Raw genomic sequence first — 16,427 nt, forward strand, 5'->3', positions numbered from 1 at the left:
GTACTCCAGCCTGGGTGACACAGCAAGACAATGTCTCAAAAAAAAAAAAAAAAAAAAAGAACGGATTATAGAGTGATGAAAGTAGAAGACTGGAGAGGAATTAGGAGACTGTCACTTCTAGAACCATGCCTGGTACATAGTCAGTAGTCAATGTGTTGAATAAATGAATGCTTCAATAGTCAAGGTAACGGAAGATGAGGGCTAAGACTTGGGTGGTAAAGTGCTACATGTAGAAACCATTCTGCCTCATTCAACATCTGTGAGTGTCACAAACCCAGTAGTCTTTTAAAAACCAGTAGCCTCTTTTTCCGGCTGGAACCGTGGAGGGTGTTGAAGAGAAGAAGGTGGTTCCCGCTGTGCCAGAAACCCTTAAGAAAAAGCAAAGGAATTTCACAGAGCTGAAGATCAAGTGCCTGAGAAAGAAGTTTGCCCAAAACATGCTTTGAAAGGCAAGGAGGAAGCTTGTTTATGAAAAAGCAAAGCACTATCACAAGGAATAATAGGCAGATGCACAGAACTGAAATTCGAATGGCAAGGATGGCAAGAAAAGCTGGCAACTTCTATGTACCTGCAGAACCCAAATTGGCCTTTGTCATCAGGACCAGAGGTATCAACGGTGTGAGCCCAGAGGTCCGAAAAGTGTTGCAGCTTCTTCGCCTTTGTCAAATCTTCAATGGAACCTTTGTGAAGCTCAACAAGACTTCAATTAACATGCTGAGGATTGTAGAGCCATATATTACATGGGGGAACCCAAATCTGAAGTCAGTAAATGAACGAATCTACAAGCATAGTTATGGCAAAATCAATAAGCAAATTGCTTTGACAGATAACGCTTTGACTGCTCTATCTCTTGGTAAATATGGCATCATCTGCATGGAGGATCTGATTCATGAGATCTCTACTATCGGAAAATGCTTCAAGGAAGCAAATAACTTCCTGTGGCCCTTCAAATTATCTTCTCCATGAGGCGGAATGAAGAAAACCTTGACTATCTACAATATGAGCTGCTCCAAAGTGCTTGAAACATCTGAGCGCACTTCCCAAAACAGGTAGTGTTCTGTTGCCTATCACGACAATCTCTCAATAACTCTGAAACATACTTATTCAAGCAGCCCCCGTTTACAAACATCCACCAACCGTACCTCTGCCAGCCTCGTTACTGGAAAAAACACTTAGGACATGCCAGGGATTATGCCAAGCACTTTGCATCTAGTCTCTCATTTGCTCCTTACTACACTCTATGAGTCTAATATCTCCAAATAAATAGCAATCTATAGTAACAAAGGCAATATTCTTATAGGAAACATGTTTTGAATACCTGGCACCTATAGGAAAACCTCTCTGATGGAAGAATTTAAGAGGAGGGTGGAAGGCAGCAAATTCCATTTCTTCCAGAGTTCCTAAATTACACCAAAGTCAAACTTATGCTACCCAGTTAGTTTTGCTCTGATGATCCTCTCTGCACTGACAGGTGAAAGAACATGCAGAACATGCATGGCTTATTATTCTGAGAAGTCCAAAATACTGTGCTTATTCCTATAGCAACTCGGAGGCTAAACAGAGACCCATACGGACTTGCTCAGAGAAGCCCTTCCTTTGCAGTTTTTTTTTTTTTTTTTTTTTTTTGAGACGGAGTCTTGCTCTGTCGCCCAGGCTGGAGTACAGTGGCGCAGTCTCGGCTCACTGCAAGCTCCGCCTCCCGGGTTCATGCCATTCTCCTGCCTCAGCCTCTCCGAGTAGCTGGGACTACAGGCGCCGGCCACCACGCCCAGCTAATTTTTTGTATTTTTAGTAGAGACGGGGTTTCACCGTGGTCTCGATCTCCTGACCTCGTGATCCGCCCGCCTCGGCCTCCCAAAGTGCTGGGATTACAGGCGTGAGCCACCATGCCCAGCCTCCTTTGCAGTTTTATGTTCTTTACAATTATACCAAATCTTTAGCTCAGAATCCCTTTCACTTAAAAAAAAAAAAAAAAACTTACATTATCATCTAGTTATATATGCAAGGCACCAAAGAAAAAACAACAACAAAGTAAATATGGAAAAAGACTTGATTCTAAGGTCATGATAGAATTTTCAGCACTAGACTGTAGTATGGGAACTGTCCCCAAATAACTGTTTTAAGACTGCAAAAAAAAAAGATCAATTCAATATAATAATAGTTAAAACTTAACACAGCTCCTAATGTATATGGCAGACACTAATCTAGAATAACCCATTTAACCTTCACAACAGCCATTCAAGGGCCACTATTATTACCCCCATTTTACAGACAGCAAAAAGATACAGAGGCTAAGTAACTTGCCAGTGAAGTGGTAGGGACAGGATTTGCCTTGCGTGTCTGTGTTCTTATACACTACATGCTGCTCCTCTTCAAATGGAAAAAAAAATTCACTATCACCCACAAGGCGATCATATGATGATGAATTTTGACTTTGCTTTTTATTTCTAATCCTTCGTCATAAAAGAAACACTTCCTTTGCAGTTTCATATTCTTGTACTAAAGCATAGCTTAGGAACATTTTCATTTAAAAAAAGAAAAAAAATACTCCCAGTATCATCTAGTAGTTATAAGAGATACAGAAGGCATTAAACTACATTATTCCTATAATCCTTACAAGAGAAATTCAGGTTCAGAGAAGAGCCTATCAAAATGATAAACAACAGTGAAGTGGTAATTCAGAAAAGTTCATGTTTCAGTTTCAGCTTAATCTTTATCTCATTGAAGGACATATTTTAAAAGTAAGAACACTGACAAACTGAGAGATAATGTAACTTGTACTCAGCGTAAGGCTGTAGGTAAAAGCAAGGTTTCTTAAAACCTTGTGAGTCTCTTTTCCTATGCTACAGTAGATGTTTCAAGAAATGAAGCTGATATGATCAAAAGAAATTAAAGGAAACTTACTAGAGATAGTTTGTGTTGGAAATAATTTGAAGTGCCAAACTTTAAGCCATTTCATAATTTTTAAATTTTGTTTTCATAGATACTACATTACAAAGAAAAATTTTCCAGAAATATTTTAATCAAAGTCCTATTTAAAGAAACTTTTGATTAGACACTATTAAATTGCATATTGTTTTAAAACAATAATCTGTCCTGAGCTATTAGAAAGAAATGTATAGCATGTTATTTTAATAGGCCTAAATGAGGAAGGATCAATATTATTTTAATTTTTAAAGGTCTGTTTATGAAATGCAATCATCCTTCATTAAAAATGCAAGTTGTGCTTCAGCAAGAGGTTAGCATAAATGATTCACAGAGAGATCTCTCTCCAGTATAATCTTCCTCTCCTGGGAGTTTCCTTCAGATGTTTCATCAAACCACTCAAGCTATTATTAAAAATGCTTCCCTGCGATAAAAGGAGGGAATAAACAAGATAAACACACTTCCCCATTCCCATTCACCAATGACTCTTCCATTTCAGTGATCTATACCTTTTACAGTCATAGGTAAAATTAATTTTTTATATTCCACACATTTTTGCAATCATTTCTTTTCTCAAGCATTTTAAGTTAATGTTATTTTACAGTATTCAAAATAAGAAATTCAGATTTTTAAGGTAGGTTTTTATTCACTTACCTATTTTGATATTTCAGTGTGAGTGTTGTCTTTCACTGAAATTAAAAGAAGTTTGCCTTCTATTTGATGGATTTTAAAAGATTTTAAAATGTCAACTCATCAAAGTCAAGACACTCCAAATTTAAATTCAATTCTCTTCTATTTAAAAATGCTAATGAAAATGGCTGTTTCAATGCGGCAGCATCTGGCTCATTATAACACTCAGTTTTAACTAATAAATCCTTAATTATTAAATTCTGGTGTTAAATTTTTTTCAGATAAATAAGCCAAACACATACTGCTAACAATTATAAACACCTGGGATAAATTACTTATACCATGAGAAAGCATACCTCTTGATTCTCTGGCTGCTAAATAAGACCCAAAGTATGTAAAGGACACGCATTTGAAAGACTCAGCATTAAACATTTGGGCTCCACTGTATGTAGGTTCCACATACATAGGCTGGCAAATCTTTAACTCTACTGGGTCCTCATGCATAATGCACAGGGCAATTTGTCTGTTTGTGCAAATGGGCCAGTTTTTTTCCATGCTTTTTCAGATGTGTCAAATGTGTCAAAACTGAACAAAATCATATATCCCTAATTCTGGCTTTACAAAGCAGACCCTACCTTCACCCAACTTGATGTTTTTATTAAGGAGTTACTGAATATATTTAATCAAGGTATTATTGCACATCATGATATCTCGTAAAGGTTGAAATCCCTGAGAGAATATGTTTGGTTTTAAGCCCTAATATGTGTTAGGGAGTGTTTCATTTTTCTCTCCCACTCCCAATTCCTTTTTTTTTTTCTCCTTTTTTAATCAGCAACATCAACAGTACTGACTGAATATTTTACAATGGAGTTGCAGAGTATGTGTGTTCAATCGTTTCAGCTTCCCAGAAGATTCATTACAGTTATATTAGAAAGTCAAATCAGGCAATTCTGCAGTCTGGTGAAAGCCAGCATATGAAAGAAGGTTAATACAAAAGAATTTCATTTTAGAGGACATTTAGGACTTTAAAAAGCAACATTATGATAAAATTTTCAAGATATTTGTTCTTGCCTTAGCACATGCTTTCCAGGTCTAATTTCAGAGCTGTCTCAATGCTTTTCTAGGAAAGAATGAGGGTGTATGGGAGGAAATTGTTTGATCTACAAGGTCTGCCATCTTAATGATCCTCATGCTAAGAACACTGCAGATGTATGTTTTGCCCTCACTCATGGGGAAAGAATCTATGGTTCTCCAATTATGCTGATGAAGTAGAAGTCAAGTAAAAGTGAAGGTGCGTTCATTTAAAACATAAAGGTTTTAAGTGATTGTTAACATCTGTCTTTCTGATTATAAATAAAACTGCTGAGGTTTTCAGATCTTAGTATGTATTTATATAACAAAAATCAGTAAGTTAATTGTTTTGCATGATTAGTAGCAGGTATAGAAAAATCTTCTTCAGATTGGTACATGTTTAACTGGCACTTGTGCATAATATAGTAATTCCCCTCTCTCTAGAATTCAAGCCTCAATAAACCCCTAACTAATCTTATGTATTTATTTCCACTGGTTTATAGGTAAGCAAAAATAAGAATAGACTATCTACTGAAAGGCAAGCCTCGTCATTCAGTATAGTCGATTTACAGAATACAAATTCCAATTCAATACAAAGGCTCACCTTTGCATGAACAATTCCAAAGCTTAAATATCACGGCAAGAGGGAAACAGCAGCTAGCAGTGGTAACAGACATGAAAGGCGGCTGGCTGTCTTCAGTGCTACCTTTGGCAGCAGTACAGATGGACTTTGTAGGCCACTGGCTATGCTTAATTTAATATGAAGCTAAATACAGTCAAAACATCTGGTGCACCACTGATGGTTATCATGATAAATTAAATCTGGCATCACACACAAATCCATTCAATATTCTATTTATATCCCTTTTACCTAAACCACAAAACTAAAAATCCACATTTACTTTTGTTTTTCATTTCCTCTTAGCAGTCCTGTATTTTAGAAAAGGAGGGTTTTGTAGATCTGTTGTTTATACAAGTTGGGGGGCCTTCTTTAAGAAAAAGACTACGAAAATGTGTATACAAAATGTCAAGGGGGCCATTCAAGTGAGAGTCTCTTTGGTTTAAGCTTCATGGACAATCCACCTCTGGGGAGGTTGAAAGGCAGTGTAAAAACTAAATAGTACACCAAGTGGCACATGGAATTGGGACAAAGAATACAAAAACTTTTAAAGCAGACAATTTAACTGACAACCTACAGAAGAGCAAACAAGTCTTTCTAGGCAAGCACATCAGCAAAAACAAACTGTATTGTCAGAATCTGTTTATAACATATATTTCTAAAATGCAAAACCCCAAATTGGGCCAGGTACAGTGGCTCACACCTATAAATCCAGCACTTTGGGAGGCCAAGGCAAGAGAATAACTTGAGCCCAGGAGTTTGAGACCAGCCTGGGCAATATAGAGAGACTCTGTCTCCACAAAAAATAAAAATTAAATTAAATTGAAATTTTAAAATCCCAAATCTGCAGCATACTACCACAACAAAAGGGCTATTATAAAGGAAAAAAGTCAATTAAAGAACCAAATTATCAGTCAAGTGTGGTGGCTATAGCTGTAAACCCAGCATTTTGAGGGGCCAGTGCAGGGGGATTGTTTGAGCCTAGAAGTTCAAGACCAACCTGGGCAACATAGCGAGACCCCATCTTCACTAAACATTTTTAAAAATTTAAAGATAAAGTAAAAAATAATCAAATTGTCAATTTTATAATAACTACAGGTCAAGAAACAAGTATAATTCTTACAAGCAACTAATTCATAACACAGAATTAGATCATGGCTAACAATTTGCTATTTTTAAAAAGTCAGAGCACCACTTATAACTAAAGTGACTACTGCCTCAACTGCAATATTCAAATTATTGCATTTTTATTACATTGCTTTGAAGGATATTCAGTGAAAATAATTTTTAATTCTAGTGCTATATAATATTAGCATCACCCGTACTCTTTTAAACAAAAAGGACCTAAAAGCCCTGACTCTGCATCTGAAGGGAGGAGAGCATGCCATATAATAAATTCAGTACAATCAAAATGAGAACCATATTTCTGTTTAACTTTATTCATCTTGGCTCAAGAGCTATAAAAAAAAGTTATTAAAATTAATGCATCAAACTATAATTCTGTCCTTTTTATTACTGGTAATATTTTTCTAAAATATTAGTCTGCTTTCCTGTACTACTATATCTTTTTGAAAGTTTCTTTGAAGATCAGGATCACTTTAGAAGGAAAACATGCAATTACATTAATTTGGCACTGAATCTTGTTAGTTGCAGTGGGTTTGAAACTTTGAAAATGATTTATTCATTAGAAAGCCACTTACTTGGCCAGGCATGGTGGCTCACTCCTGTAATCCCAGCACTTTGGGAGGCTGAGGTAGGTGGATCACCTGAAGTCAGGAGTTCAACACCAGCCTGACCAACATGGTGAAACTCTGTCTCTACTAAATACAAAAAATTAGTCAGACATGGTAGTGCATGCCTGTAATCCCAGCTACTTGGGAGGCTGAGGCAGGAGAATCACTTGAATCCGGGAGGTGGAGGTTGCAGTGAGCCGAGATTGTGCCATTGCACTCCAACCTGGGTAACAAGAGCAAAACTCCATCTCAAAAAAAAAAAGCAAACCAGTTACTGCTTCTGATGGCACTAATAAAGATGGAAGATAATGAAGCTACTTGTCATTCAACACAAAACACACAAAGAAAGTGTCAACAGCTGGCAAATGTCACAAAGTAAACATTTTCCTATTTCTGTTAAATAAAATTCATTCCTAATAATCACTGTCCTGTATGAACTTTCCCTAGCAAATTATTGCTCCATTTCTCTTTCACTAAATAATCAATTTTTTCTAAAGTTAACACAAAAGAAATACCCTGGAAATCCTCATTCTCTAGTCACAACTAAATGAATGAACCACATGGGCTACCAAAATCAAATTCTCTACTGCATCACTAAAGTAATACTAAATGGGATGCTCCATCAAAAGAGACCTAGAATTTACATAATTTCCTATAATCTTATCAGAGGAACAAATGTAAGACAACGGGAAGAAAATCAAGATAAGCTCACTGTTGTTGCTGGTTTGTTTATTCCTGTTTTTCTCAACTCCTCCCACAGCTGATCGAACATTGTAGTTGGGTTAAGAGAGCTGGTAGAAACTACTTCACTAAAATTTTGTATTTGAACATCAGCCTTTTTTCATTCTAGTCAGCCTTTTTTCACTCTAAAGTATTAATTCAACCAAAAAGCCAAACAGTCAAAGTCTGTTCACCAAAAACACTCATCATAAAGATGTTTATTTACTATCCATAAGGACGCAAAATGGTATTCTTAACAGCCAATACACAGAATCAACCTAAGTGTCCATCAACAGATGAATGAAGTCATATACATATATATACACACACACATATACACACATATATATATACACACACACATACATACACACGCACACATATATATATGCAATAGAATACTATGTGGTCTAAGAAAATTCTGTTACTTGCAACAATATGGATGAACCTGGAGGACACTATGTTAAGTGAATAAGTCAGACATAGAAAGACAGATACTGTATGATCCCACTTATATGTAGAATCCTAAAACGTTAAATTCAATTTTTTTTTTTTAGAAAGAATCTCACTCTTGTCACCCAGGCTAGAGTGCGGTGGCATGATCTCGGCTCACTGCAACCTCCACCTCCCAGGTTCAAGCCATTCTCCTGCCTGAGCCTCTCGAGTAGCTGGGATTACAGGCCTGCGCCACCACGCCTGGCTAATTTTAGTATTTTTTAGTAGAGGTATTTCACCATGTTGGCCAGGCTGGTCTCGATCTCCTGACCTCCTGATCCACCCACCTCAGCCACCCAAAGCGCTGGGAATACAGGCGAGAGCCACCGTGCCTGGCCCTCAATCTTTTTTTTTTTTTTTTAAAGAGATGGGGTTTCACTCTGTTGCCCAAGCTGGAGTGCAGTGGCACAATCATAACTCATTGTAACCTCAAATTCCTAGGCGCAAGCAATCGTCCTGCCTCAGCCTCCTAAGTAGCTGGGACTACAGGTGTGCGCCACCACACCTGGCTAACTTTTTATTTTTATTTTTTGTAGTGACGAGGTCTCGTCAAGCTGGTCTCGAATTCCTGGAATCAAGGGATCCCCCCGCCTCATCAACCTTTTTTTTGAAGCTGAAGTAGAAGAAAAGAGTAGAATGGTGGTTACCAAAGGCTGAGAGGAGGACTGGGGAAATGTGAATCAAAGGACACAAAGTTTCAGTGAGGAAGAATAAGTTCAAGAGATCAACTTTATAATATAGTGACTATAATTAATAACAATGTATTATATTATTGAAAATTGCAAAGAAGAATTGATTTTAAGTGTCCTCACCACAAAAAAAATGTGAAGTAATACATATACTCATTTTAGCCATTCCACAATGTATATATATTTCAAAACATCATGGTATACACAATAAATGTGTACAATTCTTGACAATTTAAAAAATGGGATTATTCTCTCACCTCAACATTGAAGTACTAACTAAAAAGATATTTCCCAACTACTCAGATGCTGAAGCCAGAGGATTGCTTAAGCCCAGGAGTTGGAGACCAGCCTGGGCAACATAGTGAGACTCTATCTCGAAAAAATAAATAAAAATAAAAAGATACTGTGATTGTCAAAGAAAGGAAAGAGGTATTAAGTCACTGAAAGGTTATAGTTTTCCTTTAGAAAAATGAAAAATTCCTACTTTACTGTCAACTATTACCTCTTCTGACACATTAATTTAACTGTAGAATCCTTTTATATGAGAAAATTACTAAATCGGACACCACATCTCAGAATCTGCTAGACGTCACTTGGAAAAGAGCATCATCCTTTCAAAAGGCAAGGATGAAGAATTAGAAAGAAAAAGGCCAGAAGCACACAAGTGAAACAAGCCAGTGCACCTGCGGCCTTTGTTGGTCCAATCAAACTATAGGTATTTCAAAAAGGGGAGTAAAAGATAACTGCAGTTACTTTTAAAAAGGGTTAAATTCTCCAAAGTAGACGCTTCCCAAAAGAAAAAAACAGAATGAAAACTGCAAAATTCTTTCTTCTCCCCTTTGGAGAATATGGTTTAGCACAGTTTTTAAAAAATCAAAATCTCAAGAGATATGGGTGCCAATCCCATCCCAGTAACTAAGTGGCTCTGCTGATTGCAGGTTGTGTGCAACTGTACACCCACTATGCTCAATTGCAAAACAGCCATAAAGAACTTAGAACACAAGTTCAATAGACATGAAGAAAAACACTACAAATTTCAAATGTGAGGGACAATCTTCCTGCCAATATACGTGTAACTCTAAATTCTTACTATCTCTATACACACACACACACACACACACACACACACTATGTGTTGATGATCAGACTATTACATCATATACATCTAATTAAGGTCAGTTTCCTATATGGGAAAAGGAAGATTTATCTGAGAAATAATTCAAAATAAATTCTCCCCAAGTAAATAGACCTAGGCCTATAATTAGTTTAGTTTAGTTTTGTTTTGTTTTGTTTTTTTGAGATGGAGTTTTGCTCTTGTTGCCCCGGCTGGAGTGCAGTGGCGTAATCTCGGCTCACTGCAACCTCTGCCTCTCGGGTTCAAGCAATTCTCCTGCCTCAGCCTCCCAAGTAGCTGGGATTACAGGTGCCCAACACCGTGCCCAGCTAATTTTTTGTATTTTTAGTAGAGACGGGGTTTCATTATGTTGGCCAGACTGGTCTTGAACTCCTGACCTCAGGTGATCCGCCCGCCTCGGCCTCCCAAAGTGCAGGGATTAGAGGCGTGAGCCACTGCGCCCAGCCCCTAGGCCTGTAATAGTTAAGACAATCATTTATACATCATTTATATCAATCACCACAGTCCACAAAAGTCAGCCTTAGATAAGATGCCAAAAATCGGAGATGAATTAAAAGAAAGAGTCCTGGGGTCAGTAGTACAGCTTTCTTGCAAGTATCTGCAGGGACCTGGAAGAGGCGTGAGAGACACAGTTCCTTGGTGTGAAGGGTGAGAGGTCACAGGGAGGGTAGCAGGAAGCCCAAGAATGGGTAACTGAATTTGGACAGGCTTCTGATATTTTCAGCCCATTTCTATGGATTTTTGTTGTGTTTTGAAGATAGGGTCTCGCTCTGTCACCCAGGATCGTTTCTTAATATATTTACTATAATTATTCCCTTGGAATACTAATATTAATACTAAGTTAAATTCTTTGAAAATCCAGCCAATGTCAGTTATGCTAAATGAAAACAAAACACTTTGTACAATTTTATATTTAAAAAGAGACGCTCTGCACTCTAGGATTAGAAGCAGTGGAGCCAGCAAGACTCTCAGGGCAACATTAGCTACCATTTATGGAGCACTTCTTATGTTTCATGTGCCAGGCTAAATTATTTTCATACATTATCCCACTAATGTATAAACAACCCTATCATTTAGCTATTATCAGCTCCATTACATAGACAAGCAAATGGAGGCACAAAGACGTTCCATAACTCTAACAGGGTTATAGGACAGAGAGGTGGCAGAACAAGGATTCAAACCCAATCCTTCTGTTCTCAAGCTCAGACTCGGAACCATTATGCTTTACTGTCTTACCAAAATGAGAATCAAAATGAAAGAATCTCAAAGAGAAATAAAAACTCAAAGGAAGAATCTGAGTTCTTTAAACACCAGAGCACTACTGTCCTAAAACTGGAGGATTTTCAGGTTTTGCAATGTGACAAACTTGGAAAAGACACATCTGACACTAAATCCTTTGGCAATTTTATTCCACCTCGGGGCTTCAACTACCCTACTCTCAGTATCTCCATCTTAACCTTGACGACTTCTCAAGATACGAAATATTTCCATCTGCCTAATGACAAAAATCACTCGGCTCAATAAAAAGCTGTATTTATTAGCATCTTCCTCCTCAAGTCAGTTTGTCCTCCTGTGTTCCCAATTTTTTAATGGCACAGGTATAATGCAAATTACGTATGCTTCACACCTCCCCCACATGTAAGACTATATGCCTTGTTCTAACAATTGCCAAATCCAACTAATTCTACCTCTACAACATCTCCCATCTGTCACACCTCTTCATTTCCCCTACAGTTAGAAAGGGTAGATTCTCGGCCGGGCATAGTGGCTCATGCCTGTAATCCCAGCACTTTGGGAGGTCGAGGCAGGCAGATCACCTGAGGTCAGGAGTTCAAGACCAGCCTGACCAACACAGAGGACCCCCCCCACAATCTCTACTAAAAATACAAAAAAGCAGTCGGGCGTGGTGGTGCATGCCTGTAATCCCAGCTACTCGGGAGGCTGAGGCAGGAGACCCACTTAAACCCAAGAGGTGAAGGTTGCAGTGAGCCAAGATCGCACCATTGCACTCCAGACTGGGCAACAAGAATAAAACTCTGTCTCAAAAAAAAAAAAAAAAGAAAAAGAAAAAAGAAAGGTTAGATTCTCATTACTTTCCACTCAGTCTTCACTCTCTTCCTTTCATCACATACTAGAAATAGCTTTCCTAAAACACAACTCTATCATGTCACTCCTTTACTAGAACACCTTCAAAAAGGCTCATTCCCCATCAATCAACCCTTCAAGATTCAGACCAAATGCCTCCTTCCCCTAAGAAGAGGTCATTGCTTCCTCCTCTGAACTTCAGCAGTACCTTACTTGACCCTTACCAATTTCAGCCTCCTATCACAAGTACCTGTACTGACATACAAGCATCATCACCCTACTGCAAGACAAGCACCTTAGGAGAAGGTTCAATATCTAATTGAACTGTGAGTCTCCCACAAATTCTGGTGAAAATATACTTGCACACAGTAGGTACTTAAATATTTGACAAATGAATGAAAAAATTACAAATCAGCTTTCTCGGTTATAACACAAGCTTTTTAGCACAAGAACTTGTGCCCATTTACTTAATTTTTTAAAAACATACAAATTGTGAAGACTAATCATAATTTCCATGAAACCAGCCCTTTTTGGTTCCTAGAATACCCAGAGAAAGGTGCTTATTTTACCTGAAGACAAAAAAAAGTAGCATCAGTTAGCTAGGTCAGGCACCATCTAACTCTACTATTCACTGAGGCCAGGAACATTTCCTAGGGCCTCAGCTTTGGTCCTTCTGGATGAAGCCTCAGGAGGGCTTTCCTCTGACAATGGACTAAACGATTCAAGATGACCTTAATGACCACCCTCTTTAAAACAGCCTCCTTATTTCTCCAATACTTCTTCTCCAAACATTGATGTTTCCACCGTAAGGTCAGCTCCTCTTTTTCTTCTCCTTATGGCAAGAATTATGGAGAAACTACACCACATAAATGAAGACTAGGAGCTCAAAATTCTTGAATGACCTGGGACCATAGAAAATTAGTATTTTGCCTTCTACAGTAAAGTCACACTCTTGAGCAAAGGAGGAAAAAAAACATTATCACAGTCCCTCAATCAGCAAAAATCTAGGCATGGAAGACTAAAAGAAGTTAGGGTCCAGTAAGCTTAAAAAAGAAAACGCTGACTCAGAAATTTCCTATCTGCAATATATAGCAGGTTTAGAGGACAAAAATTAAAACAGAAGATTATTTCTAGACATCCTGATGGAGAAAGATAATGTTTACTTCAGTAAAGGTACAACCATAGGAAAAAATCCAGATTCTATTTGTTTTTGTACAACTCTATAAAAAATCATAGGGTGTAATTCACTTCTCAGTTCAGAAATAAGATGTCCTTAAAAAAAAAATAAGAGGTACTTCTTGAAAACTAAAAGAAAAAAAAACTACTCCCATAATCAAGAGTTTCCATGCAGTATTAAAAATGATGTCCAGCTGGACGCAGTGGCTCACACCTGTAATCCTAGCACTTTGGGAGGCTGAGGCTCATGGATCATTTGAAGTCAGGAGTTTTGAGACCAGCCTGACCAACATAATGAAACCCTGTCTCAACTAAAAATACAAAAAAATCAGCCAGACGTGGAGGCGCACGCCTGTAATCCTAGCTACTCAGGAGGCTAAGGCAGGAGAATCACTTGACCCTGGGAGGCAGAGGGTGCAGTGAGGCAAGATCGAACCACTGCACTCCAGCCTGGGCGACAGAGCTAGACTCCGTCTCAAAAAAAACAAAAAAAGGCCGGGCATGGTGGCTCATGCCTGTAATCCCAGCACTTTGGGAGGCTGAAGCAGGTGGATCACGAGGTCAGGAGATAGAGACCATCCTGGCCAACATGGTGAAGCCCCATCTCTACTAAAAATACAAAAATTAGCCAGGTGTGGTGGCACGCGCACCTGTAGTCCCAACTACTCGGGAGGCTGAAGCAGGAGAATCACTTGAACCCAGAAAGCAGAGGTTGCAGTAAGCCGAGATCACATCACTGCACTCCAGTCTGGCGACAGATCAAGACTCCGTCTAAAAAAAAAAATTCTCTCCTATAATTCAAGAAGTGAAGGTGCTAGTTGACTGTTATTTATTCTCACCCAAAAAGCTAACTCAAGGTCAAGAAGACCTCTGCCACCAGCTGCAGTGTACCAATCCTAGGAGGCTATTTCTCAGAGCCCCATGCTTCTTATCAAGATGGTTCCCATACTGTCTTCCCTTTCCCTCATCACTACCTCCTCCAGGTCAAAGAATATCCCCAGGGCAAGTTGCAGCTGCTCCTTAGGCACTCAGCCCTGGCCTCAGAGTACACACGGGCTTTGCCTCATCTATGACTCTTGGGGGAAGCTTACTATGCAGAGAGCAACCGCAATGTATCGCTCTCTATAGGATCCCAGCCAGGTGCCTTAGTGCCATCGTGAAAATGCGAGGAAACAAGGAACACACAAAAATCATGAAATACTGCTTCGGGTACAATAAACTCCAAGACAGAATTTTTTTTTTTAAGTTAAATGTTTAAAAAACAAAAAAGCTACAGTCATCTATGTATTCAGTCATCCAGTCAATCACATGCCAAGTATAATCACTGTTAACTATGCTTAGTGTAGTCAGAAAGGAAGTATAATAAACAATCACAACAATAGAGTGGGTTGAATGCAAATAGCCGGGGTTCAAGGAAGGCTCCCTGAAGAAAATTACATGTAAACTGAAGCAAGTAAGCAAGAAAGAGATGACCAGGCTAAGAAGAGGAGAAGAATGTTCACCACACAGGCATTACTCAGGGAAGTAATTCACCCAGATTTCTATTTTTAAAAGATCAAAGGCTCCAAAAAAGCAAAGGGCCAATAAGCACAAGACAGAGGCTCAATCTCATTAGGGAAATGCAAATCAAAACTGTAAGATACCACTTCACACCCATCAGAATGGCTACAATCCAAAACCCAGATAATAAGTATTAGTGATGATGTGGAAAAACTGCAAGGTTCATACATTGCTATTAAAATTGTAACATGGTGTAGCCACTTTGGAAAACAGTTTGTCAGTTTCTCAAAATGTTAAACAGAGGTTCCATACCCCCAAAAAATTTCACTCTTAGGCTTCGGAAGTCACCCCAAGAGAAATGCAAATACACATCCTCAGAGAAGTTTGTACATGAATGTTCACAACAGCATTTTTTTAATAGCCAAAAAGTAGAACCAATCAAAGTGTCCATCAACTAGTGAATAAATAAAATGTGGCACAGCCACACAATGGACTATTATTTGGCATTTATTGGGAATGAAGTACAGATGTTATGCTACCACATGGGTGAACCTTGAAAACATTATACTAAGTCAAAGCAGCCAGTTACAAAAGACTACATGATTCAATTAATGTGAAATGTCCAGAATAGGCAAATCCATAAAGACAGAAAGAAGATTAAGGGCTGCTTAGGGCTGGGGGATGAGTCGAGGAGGAAATGAAGAGTAACTGCTCATGGATACAGGATTTCTTCTGGACATAATTAAATGTTCTGAAATTGCAGTGATGATTGCACAACTCTGTGAACACAAAAAACAATTGAATCGTACAATTTAAGTAGGTAAATTGTATGATATGTGAATTGTATCTCAATAAAGCTGTTACAAAACCAAACAAAAGGCCAGACGCAGTGGCTCATGTCTGTAATCCCAGCACTTTGGGAGGCTGAGGTGGGTGGATCACCTGAGGTCAGGAGTTCAAAACCAGCCAGGTCAACATGGTGAAACCCTGTCTCTACTAAAAATACAAAATTAGGCCAGGCACGGTGGCTCACACCTGTAATCTCAGCACTTTGGGAGACCAAGGCGGGCGGATCACAAGGTCAGGAGATCGAGACCGTCCTGGCCAACATGGTGAAACCCCATCTCTACTAAAAATACAAAAATTAGTAGGACGTGGTGGCACGTGCCTGTAATCCTAGCTACTCGGGAGGCTGAGGCAAGAGAATCACTTGAACCAGGGAGTCGGAGGTTGCAGTGAGTCAAGATCGCACCACTGCACTCCAGCCTGACGACAGAGTGAGACTCCGTCTCAAAAAAAAAAAAAAAAAAAAAAAAATTAGCCGGGCGTGCTGGTGCATGCCTGTAATCCTAGCTACTTGGGAGGCTGAGGCAGGAGAATCACTTGAACCTGGGAGGCAGAGGTTGCAGTGAGCTGAGATTGCAACACTGCACTCCAGCCTGGGCAAGAGTGAAACTCCATCTCAAAACAACAACAACAACAATAAACAGAAAAAACAAATAAAAGATCAAAAGGACTATAGTAGTGAAGAACAAAATTTCTAATTTTGTTAGAAATTAGAGGATTTGAACATGCCAACTGGTTTGGAATCTATAAAGTAATTCAAGCAAGAGACAGTGGCCAGGTTAGGCGGCTCACGCCTATAATCC

At 38.8% G+C, this 16,427-nt stretch overlaps 2 protein-coding genes across 4 annotated transcripts in view; one reads left to right on the forward strand and one right to left on the reverse strand.

Moving 5' to 3' along the window:
* RERE (arginine-glutamic acid dipeptide repeats) overlaps positions 1-16,427 on the reverse strand; it is a 464,393-nt gene that overhangs the window by 394,808 nt on the left and 53,158 nt on the right. The gene's annotated exons all lie outside the window — the stretch shown is intronic.
* LOC116813768 (large ribosomal subunit protein uL30-like) lies at positions 463-1,035 on the forward strand. Its single transcript, XM_058443742.1, has one exon. The coding sequence runs from the start codon at positions 469-471 to the stop codon at positions 964-966; it is 498 nt and encodes a 165-aa protein (XP_058299725.1). The 5' UTR covers positions 463-468; the 3' UTR covers positions 967-1,035.

Source organism: Hylobates moloch, unplaced genomic scaffold, assembly GCF_009828535.3.
Source record: "Hylobates moloch isolate HMO894 unplaced genomic scaffold, HMol_V3 SCAFFOLD_9, whole genome shotgun sequence".
Lineage (NCBI taxonomy): Eukaryota > Metazoa > Chordata > Mammalia > Primates > Hylobatidae > Hylobates > Hylobates moloch.